Here is a 12,438-nt window from a genome sequence, read left to right as displayed (position 1 = left end):
AATAAAATCATTTGCAGGTACATTACTCATTAAAAGTCTCAACCTGTGGGAGCCATGGCATATTTTGAAGAAATGACAAGATGTCTACAGGTATAAAGAGATTCATTTCAGGACTTTTTAAAGATCATCTTGTTACTGCTAAACATGAGATGGGTACACATCAAGGGTGAAAATATGCTAGTTCACATCATAGTGAGTTGTAGGGCAAATTAAAAGTATGTGGCTGAGTTTAAGAACATTCTCCAAATGCACTTAATAATATGTCCCAAATTTGAAAGACACACAGAACAGCTTGCTTCATTAGCATATTCAGAAACTGGATTTAACCACCAAGAGTAATTAGCTTTCTCAGGCAATCTGTCCTTAAATGTACAACCATTCCAGTCTGGGTCAGAGTCTGGCCTGTTCCAACAACAGTATGGTTTTCGGAGCATGAGCTAATTGTGTAGGAGGGACTGGAAATAATAGCAATGTGTGCTGGAAATTAAAAACAAAAAACAAAAAAAAAAAGAAAACATGTAAGACCCAGCCATTGTCTGGATTTCAGATAATATCTTATGTTTTAAAGGATTTTGTGAGTAAAAGTGTATTTAACACATTTTAAGACTTTTTAAGGAAGGGTGTGCTTTCACAGTGAGGCTGTCTGCCTGAACTGAATTCAGGTAAAGATTAAACAGGAAGTGTCACTCTGGCTTGTAGATGGTAATTTAAACTGTATATTTTACATTTTGGATAAATTGAGGTAATTAATCACTTACAATTTCCTTTTGCTATATACCTTCAGATGTAAGCTAGTGACAGCTGTCTTCTTCTTCATCTGGCTGGTCCCTTTAGGGTTCACCACAGCAAATCCTAATGGGACCGCAGGTACTTAAACTCATCCACCCCCAATATCTCTACTCCTTGCAGCTTTACTGTTCCACCGGTCTCCCGCTCATTTGCACGCATGTATTTTGTCTTTCCTCTCCAGGCTCTCTTCCACCTGCTCACTACAGATCACGTCATCTGCAAAAATCATAGTCCAAAACTGTGACTTAATGAATTTAAGACAGAAGAAATCTTAAAAACCTGTCACGCTGAACATTAGCAAAAAGATAATGCCTCTTAAGGTCATTTGTAGCTTTGTGGGTAATTTAGTGGCCAGGTTCTGACAAAGAAGAAAATTTGAAATGGAAGAAAATATAAATTCCACTCCCCAATTACACAAAATCATCTTAGCGTACTACTTTAGAAATTATTATGACAAATATTGTACTTTATAGCCAGTAGCAGAAGATTATTTAATGGGGGGTTGTCAATAAAGTGTGAGGCAAAAATGATACATTTAAAGAAGTAAATGCTTCCTGTCAGAAAAATCCCAGGTGTTAACTACAAAAACAAAAATGGACAAAGATGCTCACAAATGTGTCTTTTTTTTTTTTTTTGTCTCATGAATCTTAAATTCATAAATAGTGAATGTAAATTAGCTTTATTCAGCTGGTTGGTTTCTGGATATTACAAAATAAAAGAAACTGACATGCACGCTGTGGATTAATAAGGGTCCAGCGACTACTTTTGCTGCTCCAAAGATTTATTTAATAAGTAGTTCTTTTCAATTTCAATGATGGTCTATTAATTCCAACATCACCCAGGTTATTATTTGCTGCTTGCCTATTGCTACTCCATTTGTTTTGTGTCTAGTACTGTGGAAATATACAGATCATTACAAGTGTATTCATAACTAAAGTGTGTCTTTTCTAGCTATGCTTACAATCGGCAGGGTACATGGACCCTTTTTGCCTGTCTATTAGAGGAGTTCAACATTATATGGATGTGTTAGACTATTCTCATCTCAAGTTCATCATTGTGCTCATTTCCAGCTTCATCTTCCTGTATTATACTAGAGCAGCTTTGCATGATTCACAGTTCAAAATAATGGTAACTCTTCTTTGGTGCAGCCCCTCAGTTTAACCTCTGCCGGACCTTTTGACTCATAGGGATTACTTGCACAAGCACTGACCTCATTAGTTGAAACTATGGCCATGTTTAAAATTAGCATCCACCATTGTAACAGCATATACATGATAGGAAAAAAGGAACAGCATCATAGATCACCTTTTACCTCAAAAATTGTAACAAATGTTTGAAAAATAAGGCAGCAAACAGGTGTTTGTTTAGCAAGAACTTTCTACACATTTATTAACAATCCACAACAAACAATGATGGGTGACTGCGTGAAGGTGTGTGCAGGGTGGTCAGGAGATGAGCTCTGTAAATAGAGACTGATTGGCAAACTCAACAGGCCTTTCCTGGACGTGAGGCAGCGTCGGACTGCCGCTGAGGCCCAAACGGGGGACGCTAGCACTCAGGAAAAAGAAAGGCACATGGGTAATTCTTCCACTGGACCAGCACTGAGAACAAGCAGAGAAAACATCGAATTAAAGATACTTTAATAATATAATTAATATTAAGATAATTTGACAGACCCTAACATGACAGACCCCCCCCCCCAAAAAAAACAAACAAACAAAAAAAAACCAAAAACAAAAACATAACTCTACTCTCTACAGTGGCTAAGAAAGAAAATGTAAGACATTTGCAGATTAACTTTAAGACACTTTAAAACCTGTTTGAGACTTTTTGTTTTAAAGAAATGAACTTTGGTGCTCTGACTTTCAGGGACTTGCAAATTCCCAATGGCTGATACAATTGACTATAGTGAGACTGACCACTGTGAGCAGAGCTCCGTGCCGGAAATTTGGGTGGAACTGCATCAGTCTCGGTTCTGCTCCTGGCTCCCCTTGAACAAACCCACTAAACAAGAAAAACATATTCAGCACATGCAGACAAAACATGTAGTAATATCTCAGAGAAACATTACTATTGAGCACTACTAAAGCTGCACAAGTGGATAAATGTACAAACCATGGCAGAAGCTCAAAGATGGGGCTGGCTCTTGTCTTGAACACAGCGATGATTGCAGGCCGGTCAAGTGCCTGCGGATCACCTGAAATAATAAAAAAAATAAGGCTGAGATGAGTTATTCAAAGGCATGCCAGGACTCCTGAGGGTGAACAGAAGAGAAGTGATACCTTTAAGAAGCACTGCAAGCCTTTCTCCTCTTGGATCCCAAGCTAAGGACTGGATCTCTCCACCAACACTGGCAAACAAACTAGATATTAGGTGACTAATATAAAGACTGCACAACACATTACAGAGGCAACACACTGTACTTAAAGCGCCCCTTGCCATTACTGTATCTAATAATTTTTAACTGATGCATTAACATGTAATAAATGTAGTGTAACTCATTTTGACTCCGTGGTATACGGCTGTGCAGCGTAATTTATAAAAATGGATCATGTTTTATAAACTGATCACACTGTTTTGTATGTAAATGGTAACTACTAACTACCACATTGACTTTGAAATACTGCAGAATTTAATTGTAGCAGAATTAGTAGAAATACCATCTCATGGAGGTACAGCACAAGTACATAAAATCTGTACTTGAGTGCAGAGATAAATTTATGGTAAGAACCTTGTTAGTAACACGTCACTAAACGAGCATTATTTGTAATTTAAAATAAAAATGGAAGTGTTACATTAAGATTTTCCTGTTGGATACTTCCTGCCTGCTAATTTGCACTGATCCAAAGGCTAGAATACAAAGTTAAGCACATCCAAAATGTCATTCTTTTTGGGCCTTTTTGAATAATGAATGTACTTGTTTTCATGTGATTAGGCTTAAAGATGGCCAATTAGCCACATATTTAAGAATTCTTACATGATGTCTCCATCTGGTGTGTTAAACGTCGTCTCTGATAGGTCAGCCACCACAGCTGCTGCATGCGGCCCTTTTGATGTGCTTGAAGGTACGCCTGCTGAATAACAATAACATCAGAGTCTTTTTTATTTTAAAACTCTTTAACAAATAAAATTAGCTGTAAAGTTTCAATAGTTATCAAAAACCTTTCATCACTGCCATTAGCTTTAACTCATCTTTCAAAGAAAACAATTTAACCTGTGAAATCAATTATCTACTGCACATATATTGTTTGTAGAGACTGGGACAGGTAACCTGGTGTGTTAGTGAAGGTTAGAGAGTAGATGACCATCTCGCCCTGCACTGTGAAGAGAAGTCGACTCCCATCTGGACTCCAACAGCCAGACTAACCAAAACAAACAGTAATTATTATAAAATAAAATAAATAAATCTGTTACCTATTTAAACATCAAACATGATGACAAGTTTTCACCTGGCAGCGCCCTTTTATACAGGGCCAGCGCTCACAGGTCCACATCCTGGTCTCCCAAACCCTGAAGAAAAACATTTTTTTTAAGCTTTAGTCCACTTATAATCTTGTATTAACACCTGCTAAACTCCAGCCTATGTTACTAATCCACCACACGTTCATAAATATTCATTAAAAATGAGCAGGCCTCTATTATAACACTGCAGGTCCACACTAATCTGACAGAGATTTGTTACTTAAAATGTGCTACAGCAACTCTGAATCAATGGAAGAAAGGATGATGTGTGAAACTTCTGATCTCTGAAGTTTTGTTTCACACCTGAATAGGGCTGAAGGTGTAGAAGCCAGGACATGGCTGCCATCAGGAGACCAGGACAGGAAGGTGACCCCACCTCCACCAACACGTAGAAGTGGCACGCAGCTTTCTGCAGCCACATCCCACACCTGAAAGATGCATTTCAGGTGAATTTCACTCACTTTGTGAATCACATGCTGCAACACAAAAATCAGGTTTGAAGATGAAGTGGCTGCCTCGTTACCATCATTGCCGTGTCCATGGGTGAGGCAGATGCAAGGAGAGATCCGCTGGGAGACCAGGTGATGGAAGTGACAGGAGAGTGACCAGGATGAGACAAAACTTGAGCACAACCAGCTGAAGGCCTGAACAAGTTTACAAGAAGAACAATGAGAACATGATATATATTTTTACAACAACAATGCAACTGAATAATCTCTGATTAAAGTTTTTACTAAAAATTTATTAGCACATGATGAAGAGCTTGCTTGCTATTGCAGCTAGCAGTATTGGCAGCACTTTCTACTAATCTGAAATTTCAAAAAAGGACGGAACAACTTTCTGCACTGTCACAACAATGCCACTTTTGGTTTTATAAGTGCTTTCCAACAACTGCAATACAAACAAGCAAATAACTACAAAAACAAAAATTCAACACTTTTCTTATGAAAATGTAGAACCTTTAATTACTTTTCTGGCCATTTCTGAGAGAGCTGAATTCAATCTTTCATAAGTTTTTAAGACCTGAGTTTGCATACCTGGTTGACAATGAGCAAGGGTCTACATGCCAAACCAATAAACAGTTTTGACACCCGACTGCGAGGGCAGACGCACACAGCGGCTTCCACTGTACTACTGCAACATTCCTCTGCAGACGGTGCTTCAGTGTGGGAGTTGTGGCACTGAGAGAGAAGGAAACAAAGCAATGAGAATACCCTCACAGAATGACTCAGAAATCAAATGGAACACAGCTCAATGAGACTGACAGTGAGATTTTCCCTGTAGAGCTTTGATTGACAAATGTTATAACTTCTTTGAGCTGTTCCCAACACACTAATGCAACACTCCTCTGTAGACAGTGTACGGGTCACCAAAGTGGACGGATAAACATGTCTGATTTGGCACAGATTTGATCTTGGACCCTCTTTCTGAAACAACCCACCTTTCCGGTCTTGAACTGGGGATCTTTTGTGAAGGTATTAACCTCTGTACTATGATGCTGAAATTATAAGTTAATAATTAACTTTACTTAAATAGCACTTTTCTTAACAAGGTTACAAAGTGCTTTACAGAAATAAATGTACAGAATATTAAAATTCCAAGAAAGCGTTAAAAGCATTTACCGTATTTTCCGGAGTATAAGTCGCACTTTTTTTCATAGTTAGGCTGGGGGTGCGACCTATACTCCGGAGCGACGTATATGTGACATTTATAACACATGAACCAAAATACTCCAGCCACTTGACATCTCCGTGAACTGCAGCTTTAAGGCAGTCTTGCGTAACCTGTGGGCGCAGTGGATGATGGATGGAGAGCACAGCTTAACGGCAACTGGGGGAATGCGCCACCCAACTTTCCTGGAAGTCATTGGATGGATCAAGAAAACATGGGCTTCAGTGACAAACCATCCTGTTGGGATTCAGAAAGGCTGGAATAATTGGAACTGCAGCTGACGACGAGTCTGACTAACGCGACACAGAAGAGGAAGCGGCGCTTCGTCTATGGAGTGTACGGAATTGTTTAGAAGTGACACCGAGGATGAAGAAATCAATGGATTGATGGTTTGGTTAACTTGTTAGTATGTTCTTTATGCTATGGTTATCTGAATAACTTAATGTTACGTTAACATACCGAACACGTGTTCGTTGTGCGTCATGTAGCTGAATGTGCTACATTAGCATAACGTAGGCGTAACCGTGTTCGTCCTGTTCTTTAATCCATTATTATTTTAAATTGCCGTTCAAGATGGAATTTCTGCTCTGGGTCTCGGATTCTATCAACCCCCCCCCCCCCCCCCCCCTATACTCCGGAGCGACGTATAGTCCGAAAAATACGGTATACCTTTGTTAACTACCCGAGACTTTGGCTAGACATTAAGCCTGACATTAGATGCATTAATGCATTAGAAAATTGTGTTACTCTTTTTTCCAATAAAATAATGTAAAGCTTGTAAAGAAAGCAGAAGCATTTTGGTACCAGCATGCCTTCCTCAGATCTTAGTTTTGGTACCTTTTGGGGTTGTAGATCTTGATGGAGTCATCAAGTAGGGCTACAGCAAATTTATCTGTATGTGGATGCCAGGCGAAGGCTCGCACCACACAGTCCGACCTGGCAACACAGAAAGGATTAAAGCAAAGGCGAAAATCAGAATTTAAATGAAGATTTTTAAAGAAAAAGTATTGCAAACATTTATAAAGATTACATCATTGCAGAATGCAGAGTTACACATTTACCATCATTTTCACTAACCACCAATCTAATAATGGATTGACAAATTTGTCATTAAATATCTTATTTAATTTTCTGTTCATCAAAAACATGGTCAATTAGCTCCTGTGCATTTGTTCTATTAATATTTGTTCTATTAATATTAAAACAACACTTTAACAGTCTTTCCTCTCAATGCTTTTTTCTATTATTCACACTTTGAGAGAAAAATTAACCCACAGTTCACCAAAATAGCACTTACCAGTTCAGCACTTGTGAAAATTCAGCGATCATGTCCTCACTGCTCAACTGTTTAAAAAAAAAAAAAAACAAACCCATAAATAAACCTGAACCCAACATCGGATAATCAAGCGGAACACAATTAAGCAGCGGAGACAACTTACTGTGAGATGAGGAAATAGGGAGCCATGAAAAGAAGAGACCCATCTGAGCAATGCCAGAATACAACCAGAACTCACAGACAACCATTTAGGCACTGCAAGATCGCAAACAACAGGAGAGTCACTGTGTTTACACATTACTGTATGCACAGAATCAGGACTACATGTGCTAAAGCAAAACATGAGATTTTGGTGCTTCACATACCCTCTGCATGTGAGTTGGTAATTTCATTGAGTAATCCTGTCAAACCGCCATCCCGCCTGGAAGAGACAGAGAAGATCAATACATTTACTCAGCACAATGTGATAAAATTTCTTGTAAATCATTACGGAAACACTTTTACCAACTGCTGTGTGCTGTGAAAGTATAAAGTAATAAATATGGTCCAACTTGAGACGATTTGCATGACTGAGGTGCAGCTGCAGCCTTCTGTTTTAGCTGTAGAGATGTCCTGTTTACTAATTCGTGGCTGTTTTGCAACTGACTGACAGCACATTCACATATTTCTGTGGTTGCTAAAGGTTAAACACAACTGATTACTCTGAAAACATACAGAGATTAAATGCTACTGAATTAATTTGGTTGGCACTTTTGTCCAGAGCGACTTAATTGAACAGCTGCGAACAGAAATCCTTCCTCTGCCCTTGAAGCTGGAAGACTTAAAAACATCCAGAAGGATGACAGGCTGCGTGATTATGTGGAGCTACACTTTCTTTATTATTGCCCATGAAGATTATCTTTATTTAATTATTTAAGAAATAATTAAATATATCGTGTATTACATGTGTTGTTTTTAAGGAAGCCCCTTTTGTTTCCAAAGCCTGGAAAAAACATCAGGTTGGATTGTTTGTTTAGTTAGGATGCTGCTCTGGCTCTAGTTTCTTGCACTAACAGTTTCAGAACTATTTGGGGTTTAATGTCTTGCATGTCCAACAAGACTGCTTCATGTATCCTGATGAGAAGAGTGATCACACCACAAACCCTTTTGATTGAAAGTTGTGCCATGTGTTAAATGAAAAGACTTAGTCATTTATGTCTCACAGAAAGTTTCGTACTATAAAGCGTGGCAATTTAGCGGCTGTGGTGATTCAACTACTAGTTATATTTGGAGGCTAAAGTTTTCATCGTGGTGTCTCTATTATTTACCCATCCCACTGATATCCATGAGTGTAGGCTAAAATCAAAACAAAACACAAACAAATTTCTGTGCACTTCCACAAGGCTACAATGGCAACACCTTTGTGAAAACACTTTCAACAAAATCTGAAACGTACCACCTTCATGAAGTCTGCTGTGAGGGCTGTTATGGTTTAAGATTATATTAGGTTAACACAGGTGTACTTAAACAAGTGACAACTGAGTGTATATATTGTGTCACTGTATGCCTTAATTCTGTGTTGTTTATGATACATACCATGCTGCTGCACTCCTCATCCACAGTGTTTCGGAGTGGTCCAGAAAAGCTGCCTTGCTACTGTTTTCTGTGCGACTGTGAAGCTTCAGAGACTCTCGGGGGAAAGACAGACTAGGAGGACTAAAGTCCTGCAGAAAATACATGCAACATTATGGACCTTTATTAAGCACTGGGCAGATGCATTTACTTAAGATTACATTTAGGGATATTTTCCAAAAAGACTACCAAAAATTACAAGTGACACAGTTGGCCTTCTTGACTTATTAGAGCAAATGAGAGGACATCTACCAATGACAGTGGCCACTTTGTATTGGTTGTATCGCATCTGTTTTTTTTTTTTAACTTGGCCACATCACTATGATAAATTACACTATATGAAAATCAGTTTCGCCACACAGCTTAATCTTTGAATTCAGGTATTTTCAGTCCCATAGACAGATATATAATTTCAAGCACCCAGCCACTGCAATCTGCCTTTACAAACCTTTGTTGAAGTGAAAGCTTTTAAATCAAAGCCGAAGACTATGTGAAGGTACAGAGCAGGGGCCACATAGTGCCTAAAAGTCTCAAATGCTTTGCTGTCTCAATATCTGCAGTGTTCCAAACATCCTCTGGCATTAACATCAGCAGAAAAATTGTGCACCAGGAGCTTCATGGCATGGGTTTCCATAGCTGAGCAGTTCCTACATGTGTAATGTGTAGGTGTTCCAGTAATTTGTACATACAGTATTTACTGAACACTGTATGGACTGGAGCAGACCATGTTCAGAGTTTCCATTTAAAATTGTCTGGAAGTGCCACATGTTCCACGTGACATGCTATGCTGAAGCAATTTGTTTTATACATGCAACTTGTTGACAGACAGCAGCCCAAACTGTATGCGCTGCAGTGCATGTATTCAATTGGTGAGCAAGAAAAAATTGCTAAATTAATTAATGTATTTGCAGGCTAGTTATTTCCAAGAAACCAAAATCAGTAAGATTAATTTAACTTTAATCTGTCCAAAAGCTAAAGTGTTTTATACATCTCCTTTATTAGACTATAGGACTGTGTCAGACGTGAACACGTTGAGAAGCCTATAATTTAATTAAAATACGGCAAAGCTCTTTATTTGTACAGCAGCACTGAGAGCTAAGGTAATGTATTAAGTTACAAATTCACAAGATTAATATTTAATATTTATTGCCAGCATTGCTCTCTTGCCTTACTTGTAGCACCTGTGTTTGCTTTTGCTGTTATTTTTGTTTTTACAGATCTAATGTCTCTTTTTTACAGATCTCTAATGCCTCTGACTGAAGTAGGCAGCAATCAGATTATCCAAATGAAGCATCAAATGCTCCTTTTTCTGTAAGCATGCACAGAGCCTTAAGTAGAAAATTGATAACCATTGCCTTTACAGTGTTTACAGTCTTTACAGTGTTTTCTAATGTAAAGCAAACCTGGATAATAGTACACTGCTGGGGCACAAAGGGAGAATAAATAGCAACACACAAACACCTAAAAGCATGAACTAAATTACTGTTAAACAAGGGGTACCAGCCCTGAATTTCAGGGGGCAATAATTCTTTTTTCCGTTCTTCTTCTAGCTGCTCCCTTTAGGGGTCACCATAGTGCATCATCTGCCTCCATCTCACCCTATCCCTAGCATCCTCCTCTGTCACACCAACCTTCTGCATGTCCTCCTTCACTACCTCTACCTCTGTGGTCTTCCTCTTTTCCTCCTGCCTGGTTAGGCCAGGATATTCAACATCCTTTGTCCAAAATATCCACTATCCCTCCTCTGCACCTGTCCAAACCAGCTCAACCTCGCTTCTCTAGCTTTGTATCCAAACTGCTCAATCAGTACTGTCCCTCTGATACACTCATTTCAACCCTCTCCATCCTGGTCACTCCCAATGAAAATCTTCAACTGCCACCTGCAGCTCAGCCTGTCTTATTGTCAGTGCCACTGTCTCCAAAGAATATATAATAGCAGGTCTCAAGGCCATCTTGTAAACCTTCCCTTTCACTCTTGCTGCTATCCTTCTGACACAACTCACCTCTGACACTCACTCCATCCTGTCTGCACTCTCTTCTTCACCTCTTTTCTGCACTGTCCATTGCTTTGGATGGTTGATCCCAGGTATTTAAACTTGTCCACTTCACTACATCTACTTCCTTGCAGCTTTAGGGGCCAATAATGCCAAGGTTTATCATAATTAACTAAACTAAATCTACTTGGCAAAAAAACAAACAAGAAAAAGATTTGGTGTATAAAGGACTGTGATATTAACACTAAAACTCACAAGGAGTCAGTTGTCTTGAACTTAAATCTTGTCCCTGATAGAGCCCCTCATGAACTGAATACAAATCTAATACTGTTTGATTAACAGTAATACTGAAACTAACAAAAAGATTACTCTTTTAAACATTTACCATTAACTAATAGGAGCGAATACAATCTTAAAACTCACTCTGAACTGAAAACAAAAATACAATATATAAATAATAATTAAAACTAATGAAACATATGAAACTATTCTTAACAAGTGATCCCACTGGAAACATGACTGTCTGTGTTAGCGGAGACTGATGGTCTGTAGGTTTGACTCGGACCTGCCTTAGCTGGTTTTCAGTGCTGCTCCCTGACAGCAGTTCGTTGTTGGACTCGCACACAGTGGTCTGTCCGGATGGCAGCGGAGGGGGGAACAGAGCCAGAGAGCACATCTTCTACACAGAGAAACCTTTTCACCAGACCCTGCAAACACAACATTGGCCCATCAGATAAAGGCAAAGACAAAAATAATGGATGTTATAGCTTGTGGAGCGTGGGAGCTAGCTAACCCTACCGGATAAAGTAAGTTAACTATTTTGTTGTCTTTTACTACTTTGCCAAGAGCCTCTCTTATATTTGGTGATCCTTACCTTGTAATATATAGTGTACAGTGCAGTCAATGTTCATTCGTTAATTAAAAAAACAAAGTCAAAGCGCGTGCTAGTCTGTTATGACACCCTACTTCAAGTCAGTCCCGCCGTGCGAGCTACGGGAACACAAAGGGACAAACAGTGCAGGTCTTTCCTGCAGCGCAAAAACTGGAAAAAAAATATATCGTGCTGCCCTCATCAGGACAGAGGGCAACATTGCACTTCGGCACAGGCAAACACGTACAGTTTGTTTAGATAAGGCATGTCAAACTCACTTTCGTCAAGCTTAATTTGAACTAAAGTCAAACAATCCTTCAATTTTTTAAAATGTAAAGAAGTACGTTTGCAAGGTGTTCACCTGAACCATGGAGCCTGACAAAATAACAAAAAACAAAACTTGAAGCCATATACCCAAGTGACAGACACCCCCCACTCTCCACTTACCAGAGAACAGAGGGTATTATTTCTTGCTAAATTATTTTTCTATTTTAATGTGTAATTCAATTACAAAACATAAACAACCCAAGGTGTAAAGTACATTTAAAAATATATTTTTTTCCACATTTATTGAGACTACTGCAAATGCATGTGCATTGCAGTTTATAGATCACAATAAAAAGGCACACATGCAGTTTGTGAAGTCTTTTTTTAAGTCAAACAACTTGTCTTGAGCTTGAAAAACTTTACATCTTCCAGTCATTTTCACTCCTGTGCAAAGTTGGCGTCATCACAAAATGAATTGTAATGTATTTAATAAAACA

General features: G+C 38.8%; 1 protein-coding gene across 3 annotated transcripts; it reads right to left on the bottom strand.

The window, feature by feature from the left end:
* Positions 1-2,148: 2,148 nt before the first annotated feature.
* Positions 2,149-11,809, bottom strand: aaas (achalasia, adrenocortical insufficiency, alacrimia). Of its 3 annotated transcripts, none has more exons than XM_030733860.1 (17): positions 11,678-11,809; positions 11,369-11,510; positions 8,774-8,901; positions 7,564-7,619; positions 7,362-7,453; positions 7,220-7,266; positions 6,760-6,858; positions 5,289-5,432; positions 4,775-4,895; positions 4,555-4,679; positions 4,239-4,299; positions 4,061-4,151; positions 3,767-3,863; positions 3,072-3,139; positions 2,905-2,986; positions 2,709-2,793; positions 2,149-2,390 (listed from the first exon to the last, which is right to left on the bottom strand). In XM_030733860.1, exons 2-17 carry the CDS (start codon positions 11,477-11,479, stop codon positions 2,235-2,237), a joined length of 1,563 nt encoding a protein of 520 aa, XP_030589720.1. In that variant the 5' UTR covers positions 11,480-11,510; positions 11,678-11,809; the 3' UTR covers positions 2,149-2,234. The 3 variants fall into 3 exon arrangements, with proteins under 3 accessions (XP_030589720.1, XP_030589721.1, XP_030589722.1); XM_030733861.1 differs by having other exon boundaries at positions 3,767-3,860; XM_030733862.1 differs by lacking the exon at positions 11,678-11,809 and having other exon boundaries at positions 11,373-11,497.
* Positions 11,810-12,438: the final 629 nt, after the last annotated feature.

The sequence above is a fragment of the Archocentrus centrarchus genome, chromosome 7 (assembly GCF_007364275.1).
Source record: "Archocentrus centrarchus isolate MPI-CPG fArcCen1 chromosome 7, fArcCen1, whole genome shotgun sequence".
NCBI classification, from domain to species: domain Eukaryota; kingdom Metazoa; phylum Chordata; class Actinopteri; order Cichliformes; family Cichlidae; genus Archocentrus; species Archocentrus centrarchus.
The sequence above is the reverse complement of the archived record's forward strand: the minus strand, read 5'-3'. Positions and strand labels throughout refer to the sequence as shown.